The sequence below is a fragment of the Monodelphis domestica genome, chromosome 2 (genome assembly GCF_027887165.1).
Source record: "Monodelphis domestica isolate mMonDom1 chromosome 2, mMonDom1.pri, whole genome shotgun sequence".
Lineage (NCBI taxonomy): Eukaryota > Metazoa > Chordata > Mammalia > Didelphimorphia > Didelphidae > Monodelphis > Monodelphis domestica.
Genome location: NC_077228.1, coordinates 403,298,613 through 403,313,384, shown reverse-complemented (window position 1 = coordinate 403,313,384; position 14,772 = coordinate 403,298,613). Strand labels below are relative to the sequence as shown.

The 14,772-nt window shown below is 36.1% G+C and overlaps 1 protein-coding gene across 1 annotated transcript in view; it reads left to right on the top strand.

Annotated features, from left to right (window-relative positions):
• Window positions 1-7,440: 7,440 nt before the first annotated feature.
• SAMD3 (sterile alpha motif domain containing 3) overlaps window positions 7,441-14,772 on the top strand; it is a 68,612-nt gene continuing 61,280 nt past the window's right edge. The window contains 3 exon segments of the mRNA XM_056818761.1: window positions 7,441-7,910; window positions 8,699-8,892; window positions 11,661-11,731. Of these exon segments, the coding sequence (XP_056674739.1) occupies window positions 7,832-7,910; window positions 8,699-8,892; window positions 11,661-11,731 (344 nt within the window). The 5' untranslated portion in view covers window positions 7,441-7,831.

Sequence of the window (14,772 nt, the reverse complement as noted above, 5' to 3'; positions counted from 1 at the left end):
TTGATTCTGAAAGACAGCCACTGGAAGTTACTGCATAAGGAAGTGGCATTGTCAGACAAGAGCTTTAGCAATAGCCTAGACTCCCATAATCAGGACTGGAAAGGATTTTACAGGTCATCCAGCACCTAGTCCAACCCCTTCTCTTACAGCTGAGAAAAATGAAGCCCAGAAATGTCTGTTGACTTGCCCAAGCATCACAAAGGCAATGAATAGCAGAGCCAGGATTTGAACTGAGACTCACTGACTTCTTTACATTTTACCCGGTGAGACTGGTTCCCGTCTACCTTTACAGCTTCATTTCTAGTGATGTCCTCTTATTTGAAGAATGAAAAATACATTTCACTGTTTGACTTTTAAAACCATTCAAAACCTGTCCCATTTCCAGCCTCATTCTTCCCACACTTCCTCTACAAGCTGACTTTCCTCCTGTTCCTCTCACATAGCTATTGACTTTGCACTAGCTCTCTCCTCAGCCCCTGGAATGGACTCTCCCCACGTCTCCTCCTTGATCTAGACTTTTGTATCCTTCAAGAACTGGTTCAAGGTCCAGCTTCTACATGAAGCCTGCCCTGATCCCCCAACTCTTACAGCCTGTTCTCTCAACACGATGATTTATCCTTCATATACTGAGGTATGAAGTATATATGCACATAATGAAAAATAAGTAAATGTTGATATATGTTTGTGTCAACTCCTCCAATCCTTAAAGACTCTAGAAGAATCTATACTCTTTTTTTTTGCCTTCATCCCTCTATTCTTAAACACAGTGCCCAGCTCCTAGAAGTATTTTTGCCAAGAAAACCCCAGATTGGGCCATGAAGACTCAGATATGACTGAAATGAATGAATAATAGTAATCATGTTTTTAAACCTTAAAGCACTGTATACATGTATGCTACCATTATGTAGAAATGAACAGCACTATTTAAGAGCTTTATCAAACTTAATTCATGAGGACAGAGTTCAGTGAGGTGATAGGACTATTGAAAAGCTTTTTTCTCCATCTGTGCTCTCTCTCTCTCTCTCTCTCTCTCTCTCTCTCTCTCTCTCTCTCTCTCTCTCTATCTGTCTCTGTATCTCTCTCTGTCTCTCTCTCTATCTCTCTCTCTCTGTCTCTCTTTCTTTCTCTCTCTCTGTCTCTGTCTCTTTGTGTGTGTGTGTGTGTGTGTGTGTGTATTGGGTTATTGAAGAAAGAAACTGAAAATGGCAGGAACACCTTTTCCATAGAGAACAACTGCAAAGCTGACCCTACCTATGAAATCAGTTACCAATTGTGCTTAATTTTTTGAACAATCCAAACTTTACCCCTTCCAAGTATTTCCCTTCTTCTTTCTCATATCTCCCACTTCAGGTTCCTTGAGTTCAAGGATCCAAGGTACAAATAATAGCAATGAGATGAAAGTAAAGTTATATGTAGGATTCTATTTTGCATTAATATGGTGAGTTTTCTTGGCTCTCAAGTTTATAAATTTAATGTTCACCTACAAATCCCACTTTGTCCCTAGGAATTCCTCTACTGGGTGCCATTTACTTGATATTAATTGTTTGATCAGAGAGTTCCCTTGAGGTGCCTCATGGATGTACAAGCCTCCTCCCAGAGAATTAACTCTGGCAATGTATTCCCTCTCTTCTCTCTCCTTAATATTTGGTATTTTCCAACTTTGAAGCTCTGTCTTTAAAGCCTCTTTTAAATTTCAAGTATAATTCAAATGCATGAATTGTCTTTAAATCAATAATCAATAATTATATCTATAATTATTAACATGCTTTCAAGATAATGAGTATCCAGGAAAAGACAAAAAACTGCACACCTTACATAGTAGATCTAGACAGTGTCTGAGCAAAGTCCTTCACACTGGGAGCAAGAAGACTTTACTTTTATCAAAGAGTTACTTTTATCAGTGGAATTACACATTTTGTCAAGGAAATGATTAAGAAGGCCAAAAGAAAATCCTAATCAGTGAAGTAAGGAGGACTTTACACCTTGTGAGAGAGATTTCAACAATTACAACAAAGGCTCCCATCTGTAGGAGAAGGAAGACCTAGACCAATGATTGGTCATTTGCCCTACCAGTAATATCGATAATAAATGTTTTAGAGCCCCATAGACCACAGTCCTTCAGAGAGGAGGAATAACTAAGTGAGGTTTCCTTGAGCCTATGGGATTTGATTTCAGGCATTGTGTAGGATTTGAAGCAGAAGTGGGAAGGACATACACAAATAATCACCAGGAACATGGAGAACTAGAAATATGTTCATGTTTGATTTGGGGGTGAGAAGGAGGGGAATATATTCGGGAAGTTTAAGGTCAATGAAGGTAAAGACAGTAATTGGGGAGCAAAAAAGAAGAGGGAAGATTTGAAAAAGAAGGTAAGTGCCAACTGGATTATAGTACACATTGATGAAAAGATGACAAAAGGCATGTCTCATTATAGTACTGAAAAGGGAAGGAAAGAAGTATGGTATGGTGGAAAGATCATGGGCTCTGGATTCAAATCCTATCTGATATTACCCATGGGAACCTGGTCAAATAATTTTACCTCTCTGGATCTCAGTTTCCTCATCTGTAAAATTAGAGGTTTGAACCAGATGGCTTCTGAAGTTCCTTCTTATTCTAGTTCTTTCATCCTATAATGCATGTCTGTGTATATATATTTATGATATGTATATGACATTTGCTAAAAAAAATAGATTACAGGATTTAGGACTAGAAAGAACCTTCAGAGATGATCTAGTTTCACACCCTCATTTTAAAGATGAAGAAACAGAACTTGGATATGTAGAAAGAAATTGCACTGAGAATAGAAGTCTAGTCTTCTGACTAAATTTTGTGACCTTTCACTTACATTGAAGTTTAATTTTATTTTCCATTCCATCTTATCTTCTAGAATAAGGAGTTGAAACTTTGTCCAAATTATGTGACATCAATCATACTTCACAGAGACATCAGTATAGAGGTGGAAGGGACCTCAGAGACCATATATTCCAATGCCATCATTGCAGAGATAGGAAAATTGAGACCCAAGAAAGCAAAGTGACTTACCCAAGGTCATACATATGATGACTATTTGAAATAGCATTTGAATGTCCATCCTCTGGCTCCTGAGCCTGTATTCTCTCCAGGATACCATCAATTCATATAAGTCTAGGCTCAGTCACTAAAAGTAACCCAATTAACTCTACATTGATCTGAGGAAGCAAATTTAATATCACATGATATCCAGAGTCTGACTTGGAATCAGAAAGACTCAAGTTCAAATTTAACTTCTGATGCTTACTGTCACTGAACTTCTGTTTGCCTAAATTTTATCATCAATAAATGGAGATAATAACAGAACCTACCTCCCATCATTTGTTGTGTTAACACAATGAGATAAAAATTTGTAAAGAGCTATGGAAACCTTAAAATGCTTTCAAATATAGCCATAAGAATAATATAATAATAATAATAGTAATTATTATAGGATAGTATAACATATAATAATAGTAATACTAATTACTACTAGTAGTTAGAACTTAGATATTATAATTACTAATTTCTACCACAGTAGCCCTATTAGGGTTATATGCCATATTTTACCTAGAGAATATATATTTTCTAATAGCTTTTTTTTTAAACTGAGACCAATCACTTAAGCTATAGAAAGGGTAAGCTTTGGTATTTCCCAAGGCATGTGAACTGCTGATTTGGCAGAGGGGCAGGACTGTCTCAATGAATCTTTTGGGGATGCTCTTTTTGTAACTGTAATTTGTAATAATAAATGATGCTAACAAAAAATTAAGATTAGTTATTTCACAGAATTTTGAAAATTGGTAATCAGGACCGATTTCTAGAATCATGAGAGGCAATCATGAATACTTAAAGACTCAAGTCTTTCTTGTTACAGAAACACTGGCTAAGTCATTGAACCTATCAGTGCCTCCAAGTAACTAAGCATAACTGAAAATTAAAATGAATTGTCTGTGAAAGTCAATGGAAGATGTTTCCATACCAGGAGAGCTCTAAAACTAATTAATATAATTAATTGAAATTATATTATTATATAATTTATTTGAAATAGTTAAATGAAAAATAATTAAAGTCCAAATCAATTTCTCTCTAGTTTGTTCTCTTAACCTTCCAATTCTCCCACTGAGTATTAAATACATATGGTAAATAATTTCCCTTAGCTTTAGAATGCTTTAGCTATATTCTTAGCCTATTTGGTTTTAATTGGATGAAATTGTTTTAATTTTTAGTATAGATTTCCTTTGTTGAACTATACAAGTTAACCAATTAGTCCTTGTAACCAGACATGGTACCTTCCAGTCTCCAGAAGCTGTACAATAATTCTATTTGTCTTATTTCAACTTGAAGTCTTCAGAAATAAAACTCCTTTTTCTTACAATCTTCAAACACAATCTCTTCAGAACCTCCAGCAACTGTTGGACATTTTGATTTCCACTTGAAGTTTATTCTTTGTGATGTGGAATATTATAAATAATATAGCCTACTATTTTGGAAAATTGTGTCAAGTTAACCTAGTACAGACAACTTCCAATATTTTCTAGGGGCAATGGCTGGTTGGTTGGTTGGTTGTTTTTGTTGTTCTTCAAATTAAAGATTCATTAAATGGAGGGGTTTTTTCTGTATTTATAATACTAATTTTCTGACCTTATCCATTTGCTTATCTTTTTGCTAGGCCCTTGTAATTTTCCAACCCCCACCCACTAAAACCCTGCATTTTCTTAAAGATTTCAGTCAAGAATGTGGATATTGACAGCTAGATGGGGCAAAGACAAAAACAGAGGGTTTTTCAAAAGTTAATTTTATTTACTTCTATAATCAACTTTCCAACCTTCTCTTTAAACCTTTATTGAACTGGAAGGAGAATATCTTCTGCTTTGCATACCTTTTTATCTTGGGGGTTTGGAGGATTTTTTTTTAAGTTCTACTCTTCACAAGGAAGCAAGAAGTGTGACAGGAAGGTGTGATTTTTAATTTACACCAGAGCTCTCAGCAAATAATGACTTTTCACACCCTGTTATTGCTGCTTAGCCTAGGGGAGGAGTTGGGGGCTACTGTTGTCATATCAAATTAAATCCACTGTTGTCATTCAGAAGGACATTCTTCTTCATTTAACCCTTATTTTAAAATTTTTGAACTTTGTGTTTGTGAATACTTTATGAGATGTGGCTTATTATTACTTAGAAACATATTTGATTTCTAGGAAATGGTTTTTGGAGACCTGGTTTTTCATTTTGTCAAGCATGAAAAACATGTTTTCTCCCTTCTGATCCTCCCATTGACCAGACAACTAGGAAACTGTGGCATATTTAGACAACAGCAGAAAATATGTTTATATTTATTTTTCAAAACTTTTGGGCAACAGGAGTTTAAGAGAATTAAATTAAAGGATGTGTTTGCTGTTCTCTAATGCTTCCTCCTCTGGTTAGCCAGAAGGCAATTTCTTCCAAGTTTCCAGGGAGGAGTTAGTTGATGCTTACACTGTCAAAGCTTAGTGACTTAGAATGTTAGTTGCAATTTTCTGATTAAAAAATAGTCGAGGAGTATTTTGAAGACCGAAACTTTGGAATTTTTTTTGATTCCCCATCCCATTTTTAAAAAGCTTGATTTGTGATTTTTATCTTTCTCTTAGTGCAAAGATGATCTTCACAAATGAAGATTAACAATTTTTCTCTTCTTTATTAGTCTTAGAGGGCTGTTAAGTTATGGGACGTACCCATGATCACATACTTAATGAGTCCTCAACACTACTTTAATTAAGGTCTTCCCACTCTAGAAGTCAAGATGTTGAATGACTAAACCATGGTCACAGTAGGACTTTTTATTTATGACAATAGCAGGACTTTCTGATCCCAAAGTTTTCCTATCCAATGGATTAGGCTATGTCTTCCCTCTTCCATTAAATAATTGATTCCCTGCCATGTTAGAGTCAGTTAGTGATGTTTAATCTGAGAAAGAGAATATTGTGGAATAGGATGGCTGTTTTCAAACAGACGAAGGGCTGCCATGAGGAAAGGGGATTAAGCTTGTTTTGATTGGTTCCATAGAACAGAAAGAGGAGCAAGCTGTAAAGAAACAATTGGGGTTTGATGTCAGAAAAAAAAATCTCCTAACTGTTTTCCAAGAGTAGATGGAGTTGGAGGGATTTGAGTAAGGGTGGAGGGTAATAGGTTTTTCTTCATTGGATGTCTTTGAGCAGAGGTTGAACGGTCATTTGTTAGGCAAATTATAATGAGGATGTTTGAGGGACTATGGATTGAACCATATTGCCTTGAAGTCCCTTTAAACTCTTAAAATTCTGTGACTTTGAAATTAATCATAAAAATATGATCTGAGCTGCCTCTGTGAAACAATTACTGGAATTATAACTAAAGTCAATGAATTCACATAATTTCAAAAGAGATACAAGAGAACTGTGGCAAGTAGAAATAGCTTCTTAAGTAAAGAAAATGTATTTTGAATTCTTTCACCCCATTTCTTTCATGGAAGGTCCTCACAGTGAAAAAAATCCAACATGTGCAATGTGTTTATTTGTTTAAATATGTGTGTTGTGTAGTATATGTGCGTGTGTGCATAGATAGATTGGAAAAGGAAATGGCAAGCCACTCATCTTTGTCAAGAAAACCTCAAATGGGGTCACAGAGCCAGATACAACTGAAAAAAGACTAAACTGAATATATATATACATATAAAAGTGTGTGTACATGCATACATATTTAGATATGTAGATAGATACATATTACATATATAAATGCTTCTGTTGGGGATGCTAATTTAATGGTTATTGATAGCTATTCAAAAACAGTATCAATTGAACCTTTTCTAATGCAAAGAATAAATTTTTCAAAGACTAGAAAGTAATAGAAAGGAAAAGTTTGTTACCATTTTAATAAAGTTAACATCTTTTTTTTTTCTTTTCAAGAACAAACTGCACATAGGTCTACATTATCATATATAGTCTTCTTTCTTATTATACTTTTCATATTGAAATGTTTGCATTTATCAACATTGTTAAGATCACAATCAAAATGATTTCCTAAAAAAGATCTTGAACAAATTGGAAATACTCAAACCCAGCTAATTTTTTTTTTTCTGGAATGAAATTGCTTGTCCCTACTGTTTTCTTATCTGAGAAAATGTGTTAAATCCTGAAACTTTACAGGGCTAATGGCAGAAAGCAAAAATATTTAAGATCTCCCCCTGTAAACTTTATATAGGTATCACTAGCCACTCTTCTTCCATCTCATCCAATTAATTAGAAGCAGGGACTAAATCTCTATGCTAGCTGTAGGATGGCAAAGGGTTAACCATTCTTGGTTTACAATAAACATCTCTGGCAGACTTTTATCTTATCCTTCCTCAGTTCTCCCCCCCTCCCCAACTCCCCCCTCTGTAAATGTCAACCACTTCCTGATGAGCCTGGTAGTGGTGAATTTCACACCTTTCTTTTCTTTGTGAAGAAACCTGGGTGTTAATGGTAAGGAATTGGGTACCATTGTATGTCTGAGGCTGTCTGTTAGAAGAGCTGAGCGATGCCAGTGGGGGGAAAAGTAAAAAGAGGTGAAGGAGATACAGAAGAAACTAGAACTGGAGAGGAGGTTAAGAAATTAGTGATTTGCTTTCGATGAGCATATCTTTTATTATTAAATGAGCATGTCTTTTAAAACAATTTTCTGAAAATCTAAATCTAAAAGGAGCTTTAAAGTTAGAGGGTCAGGACAAGCTCAGCACAAAAGGAATTTGAGTTTGGAGTACTGGACGTTTGAAAAAAATCAACCAAGCCAAGAACCTCCTTTTATTCTACAGGTGCATTTCTCAGACAGCCATGGAAACTTGGTCAGTTGATCAGGTCTGCAGTTGGTTAGTGCAGAAAAATTTAGGAGAACTAGTTCATAGGTTTCAAGGTGAGTTCATATGTGTGTGTGTGTGTGTGTGTGTGTGTGTGTGTGTGTGTGTGTATGCATGTATGTCTCTGCTGAGTAACTTCGACTTTCTGCTCTCCAGGCTATTTTCAATTTGACTAACCTGTCCTACTTTTTTGAGGGTAACTGCTGTGAAACAAGGTAAGAAAAGTTCAATTTCTTTGTTGAATGGAACATAGTCTGAATTTGACACATCAATCCCGGTGAGATATGGGGTATTTCAGAAAAATCCGAGTCATAAATTAGATTCCTAAGCATTATTGAAGATTGGAATCTGCTTGGGGGCATTTTGTGTCGCTTTAAAATTTTGTAACAACGCAGGACCAATGAATGCAGAGCGTTAGAGTACTGGGGGTGTGGGAGTACCACTTGCCAGTTTGGGAGCGAGCTAGCTAGCGTATTGTCTCCGTAATTTCCCAGGAGTGGGCTTTTTTTCTGCTCACCGCTGTCTATTTGTAGAGAAATTCAGGCATCTGCAGTTTTTAAATGAGGAAGTAACAACCCTTCCAGTGACCCTCTGGTCTCACATTCTTCTAGGGGAAGAAAATAAGTTTGGGATTAGACAAGGTTAAAGTTTCCCAACTGAAATGGCAAAAATGCAGTTTTCACATAATTGTCCATCAAGGACATTGCGGAGGAGCAGTGAGATGGCTTTGTCTCTTGGAATCGGGAAGACAATGGCTTTGCCTTTTGAGTACTCCTCTGTTTATATGCTTGATTCTTTATTGTAGTGTCATGTAAAAAATAAAGGTGATTTTCTTTTTTCCCAGAGGAAGAAGTGAGTGGAGCTGCTCTCCTTGCACTGAATGATAGGATGGTTCAGCAGCTGGTAAAGAAGATTGGACATCAGGCAGTTCTGATGGACCTAATTAAAAAATACAAGCAAAAAACTGAAGAACTGCAACCTTCTGCAAACTCCAGAGGGATGAACCCATCAAAGCAAGCAGAGACAGTCCATCAGTAAGTGTGCTGCTGCAACAATTCTTGTTTGGGATTCAGGCTATTCTGCAATAGCCCAGCACAGCCAGCTGAAAGCTCTAGAGTGCGTTTACTTCGATTTGCAGACCACAGTCATCTTCAGGCAGACTGGGAGTATTTTTTGTAATGCTCTTTGCACGAGGTAACATCTCAGAGATTTAAGAATAGTGAAGGTATTCTATACTACTTGCCTAGCATTTTTCAGTACTACCAGCCATTGAAACACTGAAACTAATAAATTGTGAGAATCATAAAGATAAATGCCTAAGAGTAATTTTCCTTAACAATTGAAACATGTGCAACAGGAGTCATAACACCTTTAAAGAGCTCATAATTTAAAAGTGCTTGTGTGGGTTGGGCTCTTTATTGGCCTTCTTAACTCAGGGTTCCCCAAACTTTTTAAGCCAGAGACTCCATCTGATATCTAACTCGGGCTCTCCCCTAGAGGTCTCCACTTTATAACTTGTGAAAGCACAGCTGTTAACTGAGGAATTAAAAAAAAAAACAACTGTTTTCTTTGAAACCTTAAGATACTATGGCAGGATTCCAGGGCGATCCTAGGGGGAAAATACATGGTGGCAGCTAGATTTTTTTTGGTCTTTTGTTTGTTTGTTTCTCTGTGTGTTTGGAGTGTATGTATAAAATTAAACAGTTAAAAGAACAAGCAACAAGAGTCAATGCCTGCAAGATTCCGCTTATAAAAGATATTCCCCCCATCGTAGTTTCAGACAGATATTTAGTTGGAGTTTTTGGGAATGTATTTGTTTGGAAAGGGTTAAAAAACACTTTTGGTAAACTTCTTGTTTCTCTTTTTTAAGCTCACAGGGGCTTGATGGAATGTACTCTGAACTGAGTGCTCTGATTTTCAGTGTGTTTATACTTCTGCCTTTGCTTTTTACCCTACAATTAAATCTAGTTAGTATCTGTTTGAGTTTGGGCAAGTTATTAAACTTCCCTGGTAAATGGAAAAATGTGAAATATGGAAAGCAGTTCCTTTCCAGTTCTTAGATCTATGATCCTATGTCTGTAACCTTGGTCCCCTTTTTTCAAATTTGCTTCTAAAGCAGAGCTTCTTTACTTCTTGGGTTATGGACTGATTTCAAGGGGTCTGTGAACTTTGAAGGAAAAATGGCATCTTGTTTTTTACTAACCTTTGGTTTCACTTATAATATTATGCAGTTTATATTGTGCATTTTAAATGCATATTTCTGTGAAGGGCTTCACCAGATTGATACACTTGGGGGGGGGTAAGAACTATTCTGGCGTATCTTCCTGGTGGAAAAGTGAATAAACACATATATTATAAAAGATCACAGATTAAAGGGCATCGATCTAAAGATGGAAAGGACCTTAGATATGATCTGTGGAGATCCAATCTCCACATTTTATAGATGAGGAAACTGAGGTCCAGAGAAATGTAGTCCAGGGTCACACACAGAGTAAGAAATGACCTCTGCTTGAGTTAATAGTAGGGGGCTTTCTGAAGGTACACTTCCAGAATTTTTAGCTTATTTGCTTCAGTCAGTATAAATAAAAGGAAAATTATAGCTTTTGATAAGCATACAATAGTATGATTTGGGGGTGAAGTTCAGCATCCCTTATATTAATACCTCTTGATAAAGGGTTACAAAGGGAATGTACATGGTGAGACCGAAAGCCTTCAAAGTAGTTTTCTGAGCAGAGCCTAAGTCTAGGCATCAGTGCCCATCTTCTGAGAGGTTTGAAATCCCTATCATCACACCTAAGCTAGAAATGGCTTTGAGCCTTCACTATTACAGAAAACATTTGATTTAGTCCAAAATAAATACTGGCATGTCATGAAGAGCAGGATTTTCTGGCTCAAGAATCTCCTCCTATACAGAATTTCTAAAATAATATAAATATATTTTCCACTATTGTCTACAGAAATTGCAATTTCTAATGGCTCTGTCCAGGGAAGAATCTCCCAGATTTTCCTGTCTCTATGCCCAATGTTCTAGTCTTTGTTACACCTATTTCAATTAGTTTCATGCCTTTCCAATAATTCAAATATAAACTTCTGGTAAAGGCGTTAAATGTCTAATGAATAAAGAAACTGTCTATAAGAAGGAACATGGATAAAGTAGAGATGAAAGATTAACAGGCAGACAATCCTACTGGGTAAACAGATAAGGTAACTCTTGGATCATACTAAGTAATATATATTTTGTGTATGCGGATTACAAACATACAGCTTTATGAGAGACATAAATCATAAATTATTTTTTTGGGTTTTTTTTTGGTAAAACAGTCATTTGATAAATTATTTTTTAAAGGAGTGTTAGGGGCATATTGAATTCTCTGCCTGGAATTTGAGCTGTAAAGAGTTAATGAACATTACTGTTTTCTTCTTAGAAGAAGTCCTTAAAGTTTGCACCAACACTTAGCACAGTGCCTGATTGGCTGATGCTTGTTCATTGAATATTAAATATGAAGACCTTATTGAGGTTCTGGTTGCATACATATTCAAGAAATAACAGTGGTAACTTTTTTAAAAACTCAGTTGAGTAAGATTGAGCATGATTGGGGATAAAAGCAACCCTGGGTAGTCAGCCAAATCACTGTGCTAAGAAGTTAGCAGATAAAGTTCCACTTAAGTGGCATTGGATGAAGCCATTCTCTCAGTAACTATTTGTCAATCTGTTAAAGATATTACTTATGATATTCTCTCCATGAAAATACTTTTTTCCCAACAGCATCAATGAGGACCTTTATAATTCCATCAGTCATGCCCAGCAGGAGCCATCTTTTCATCCAAATGAAAACCTTGATGGTGGACTAGTTGACCAAAGGGTGCTGAAACAAAGGTGGGTCCATAGGTTACTTTTTGCATTTGCTAATTTATTTTATTTTTTTTATTCTTAATTTATTTTAAAATGAGCAATTGCCATTTTGTTCCAAAGATTTTCCATCCTAAAAGGGGGGGGGAGTTAAGGGAGTCCTTTAAATATTTAACATTTTAATAAATCTCATTCTTTCTTAAGAAAAGGAACTACCATCAAATGTATTTGAAACTAGTATTTGACTGAGAGAATGTTTGGTTGGAAGGTTTCATTTTCCAGCTTTATTCTTTGGCATATTATCTATGGGTTCCCAAGCCAAGTGATATAGAAAGTAGAAGCAATTGTCAAGGCTACTTAGAGACAAATTATCCACATAAGAATGATCTGTATCATAAGGATTTACTAAGTACACTGGAGTGTATTCTTGACCTTTAGAGCAGACATGTTAAGACTTTGATTTTCTGAATGTGATAGAGGTACTTGTTCTGATATTTCAAAAAAAATCTGTGGTTAGTTACTCCTTCCAGTGATATAGAACATCCCTCCTTAGTAGACAGTCTTCATTAATTATAAAAAAAATTCTAGCTGGTAGCTAATATGTAATCATTTTAATTTAATTTAAATCTGAATTTAATATTTAGCGATGAGTCTCTGAATTTAGCTGAGCCCCAGATGATAGACATATGGTACTGAGCTATGAGGTCTCACATAACTGAGCCTATGTTAAAAAACCTCTCCAGTATGGTAGCACCTACCTAAGCATGCACTGCCCTGACATGGGCATCAAGAGCTCATGGACAGGGGACAACCAAGTGTCTCAGGAGTTGGAGACTTGGGTCTAGAAATGAGAGTCCAAGGTTTAGATCTGGCCTCAGACACTGTCTAGTTGTATGACCCTGTGCAAGTCACTAACCCCCATTGCCTCACCCTGACCACTCAACTGTCTTGAAATAAATACACAGGAATTTATTCCAAGACAGAAAGTAAAGGTTTTAAAAAAAAAGTCTATTTACACCTTCATGCACAATGAGTCCTTGGAAGAAGTTAAAATGGAGATTGGGAGTGGGAGAAGATGCATTATTATTATTTTTTTTAGATCTGTGTTTTGATCTCTATCCTGAGTCATTTCAACCCTCAAAGTCGGTTGGGAGAAAATCAATAGACCATTAATCCAAGCACAATTACACTGGGTAAGGTACTGAGACAAACTAAGATGCTAAAGAGGAATGCTGGCAAAAACAAAGCTATCAGTTATCAGTTAAAAGTGAAGCCTTGGCGTGATAATGAGCATTACTGTCGCTTGGGTCATTGCCATTTAGGCTCTGTACTATTTTCATCATTGTTGTCCTCAAGTGTCTTGAGGGAATGAATACATCTCTTTACAGATCTTGTCCTAGGTGTGCAGTGAACCTTTCAGCTCAAGACCTATGGAACTATAATTCCAATGGAAATAGACACTAGAATAGGTAGGTGGCACAAGATGGCATCAGGCAAGGGAGTTGGAAGTTCCATTTGGGTCACTCCATCCAGGCAGAATCATGATTTAAGGGAACAGGATTAGACAGAGTATGTCTAAGAGGGAAGAATCCTTCATATCTACTTAGAAGGTTTTGTACTTATATTTTAAGGGAGTGCTGAGCTCTGTGAGTGTATTTGAGGTTCTGCTAAAGTATTTATTTTCCTTAGAGACATGATGGGATTGATCCCCAGAGGAAAACAGTGGGTTGATTACTGAGTTTATTAGATAAACCCTTCAAAATCACAGAAACTAATCCAACTTATACATAAAAGGATTCCCTGCTATATAACATGCAAGGTTGTCCATCCTTTGCTTGAAGACTTCCTAAGAGGTGGAGCTCACTACCACTAAAGGAATAAGACAACTCTTTTTGGTAGGAAGTTTTTGACTGACATCAAACCTAAATTTTCTTTTTTTTTTTTTCAAATTCCTGATTCTATTCATGGGAGCCAAACATACCCTACCTAGTCCTCCCTCCAAATGAAAGCCTTTCAGATACTTGGACATCATATTTCCTCTGAGTCTTTTCTTCTCCAGGCTAAACATTCCAAGTTCCTTCAAGAGATATTCATGTAATGGGGACTTAGAACTATTCACATCCTGCTTGCTCTCTTTTGGACATTTTCTTGCTTATCAGTGTCCTTAAATTTTGGCACCCAGAATTGAACCTGGTATTCCAGAAGAGGTCTGATAACATCAGAGTCAAGTGGGACTCTTTCCTTTAGGCAATGTCTCTCAAGATGAAACCCAAGATTACATTAGCTTTTTCTGGCTGCCATACCATATTAATATTGAATTGAATATTGAAGCTCCTATTGAAACTGCAGGTCACTAAAATCTGAGATCTTTTTTTCAAAATGACTGATAGTTAACCCTAACTGTGCCATCTTAAACTTATGAAGTGGATATTCTGTACCCAAATGTAGCATTCTATTTATCCCTATTGAATTCTCTTAGATCCAGCTCAATAAATTAACCTCTCAGCATCCTTTTGGATTCTAAATTCTGTCATCCGATCCCCATCTTAGCTTTGTATCATTGACAAATTTGATGAATATGTGTTTATTTAAGTCAGTAATTCAAATGTTAAGCAGCACAAGGTTAAAGCAAATCCATTATGCTTTTTTCACTGGATATATCCTGCCATGCTGAAATTAGACCATTAGCAGCTACTCTTTGAGGCTAGCCATACAATCATGTATAGATTTAGTTCTGAACTTAAGTACATTATCATTTATAGCAGTGGGGTCAAACACATTTAGAAACAGGGACCAATAAACCATACAAAAGGATCTCTGCAGGCTATCTATTGATATAGAAAGCTATATGTTAATGATATCTGTATTTTAATTTATTTTCTTAAATATGTTCCAATTATACTTTAATCTGGTTTAAGCTGTACTAAGCATAGGCATATTGTGGGCCATGTGTTGGATACCTTTGATTTAGACCATATCTATCTCATCTATAATAATAGCACAAGATAATTTATCAAAAGTTTTGCTAAAACATAATGACTAATTTTGTTATCCAGTTAACAAAAACA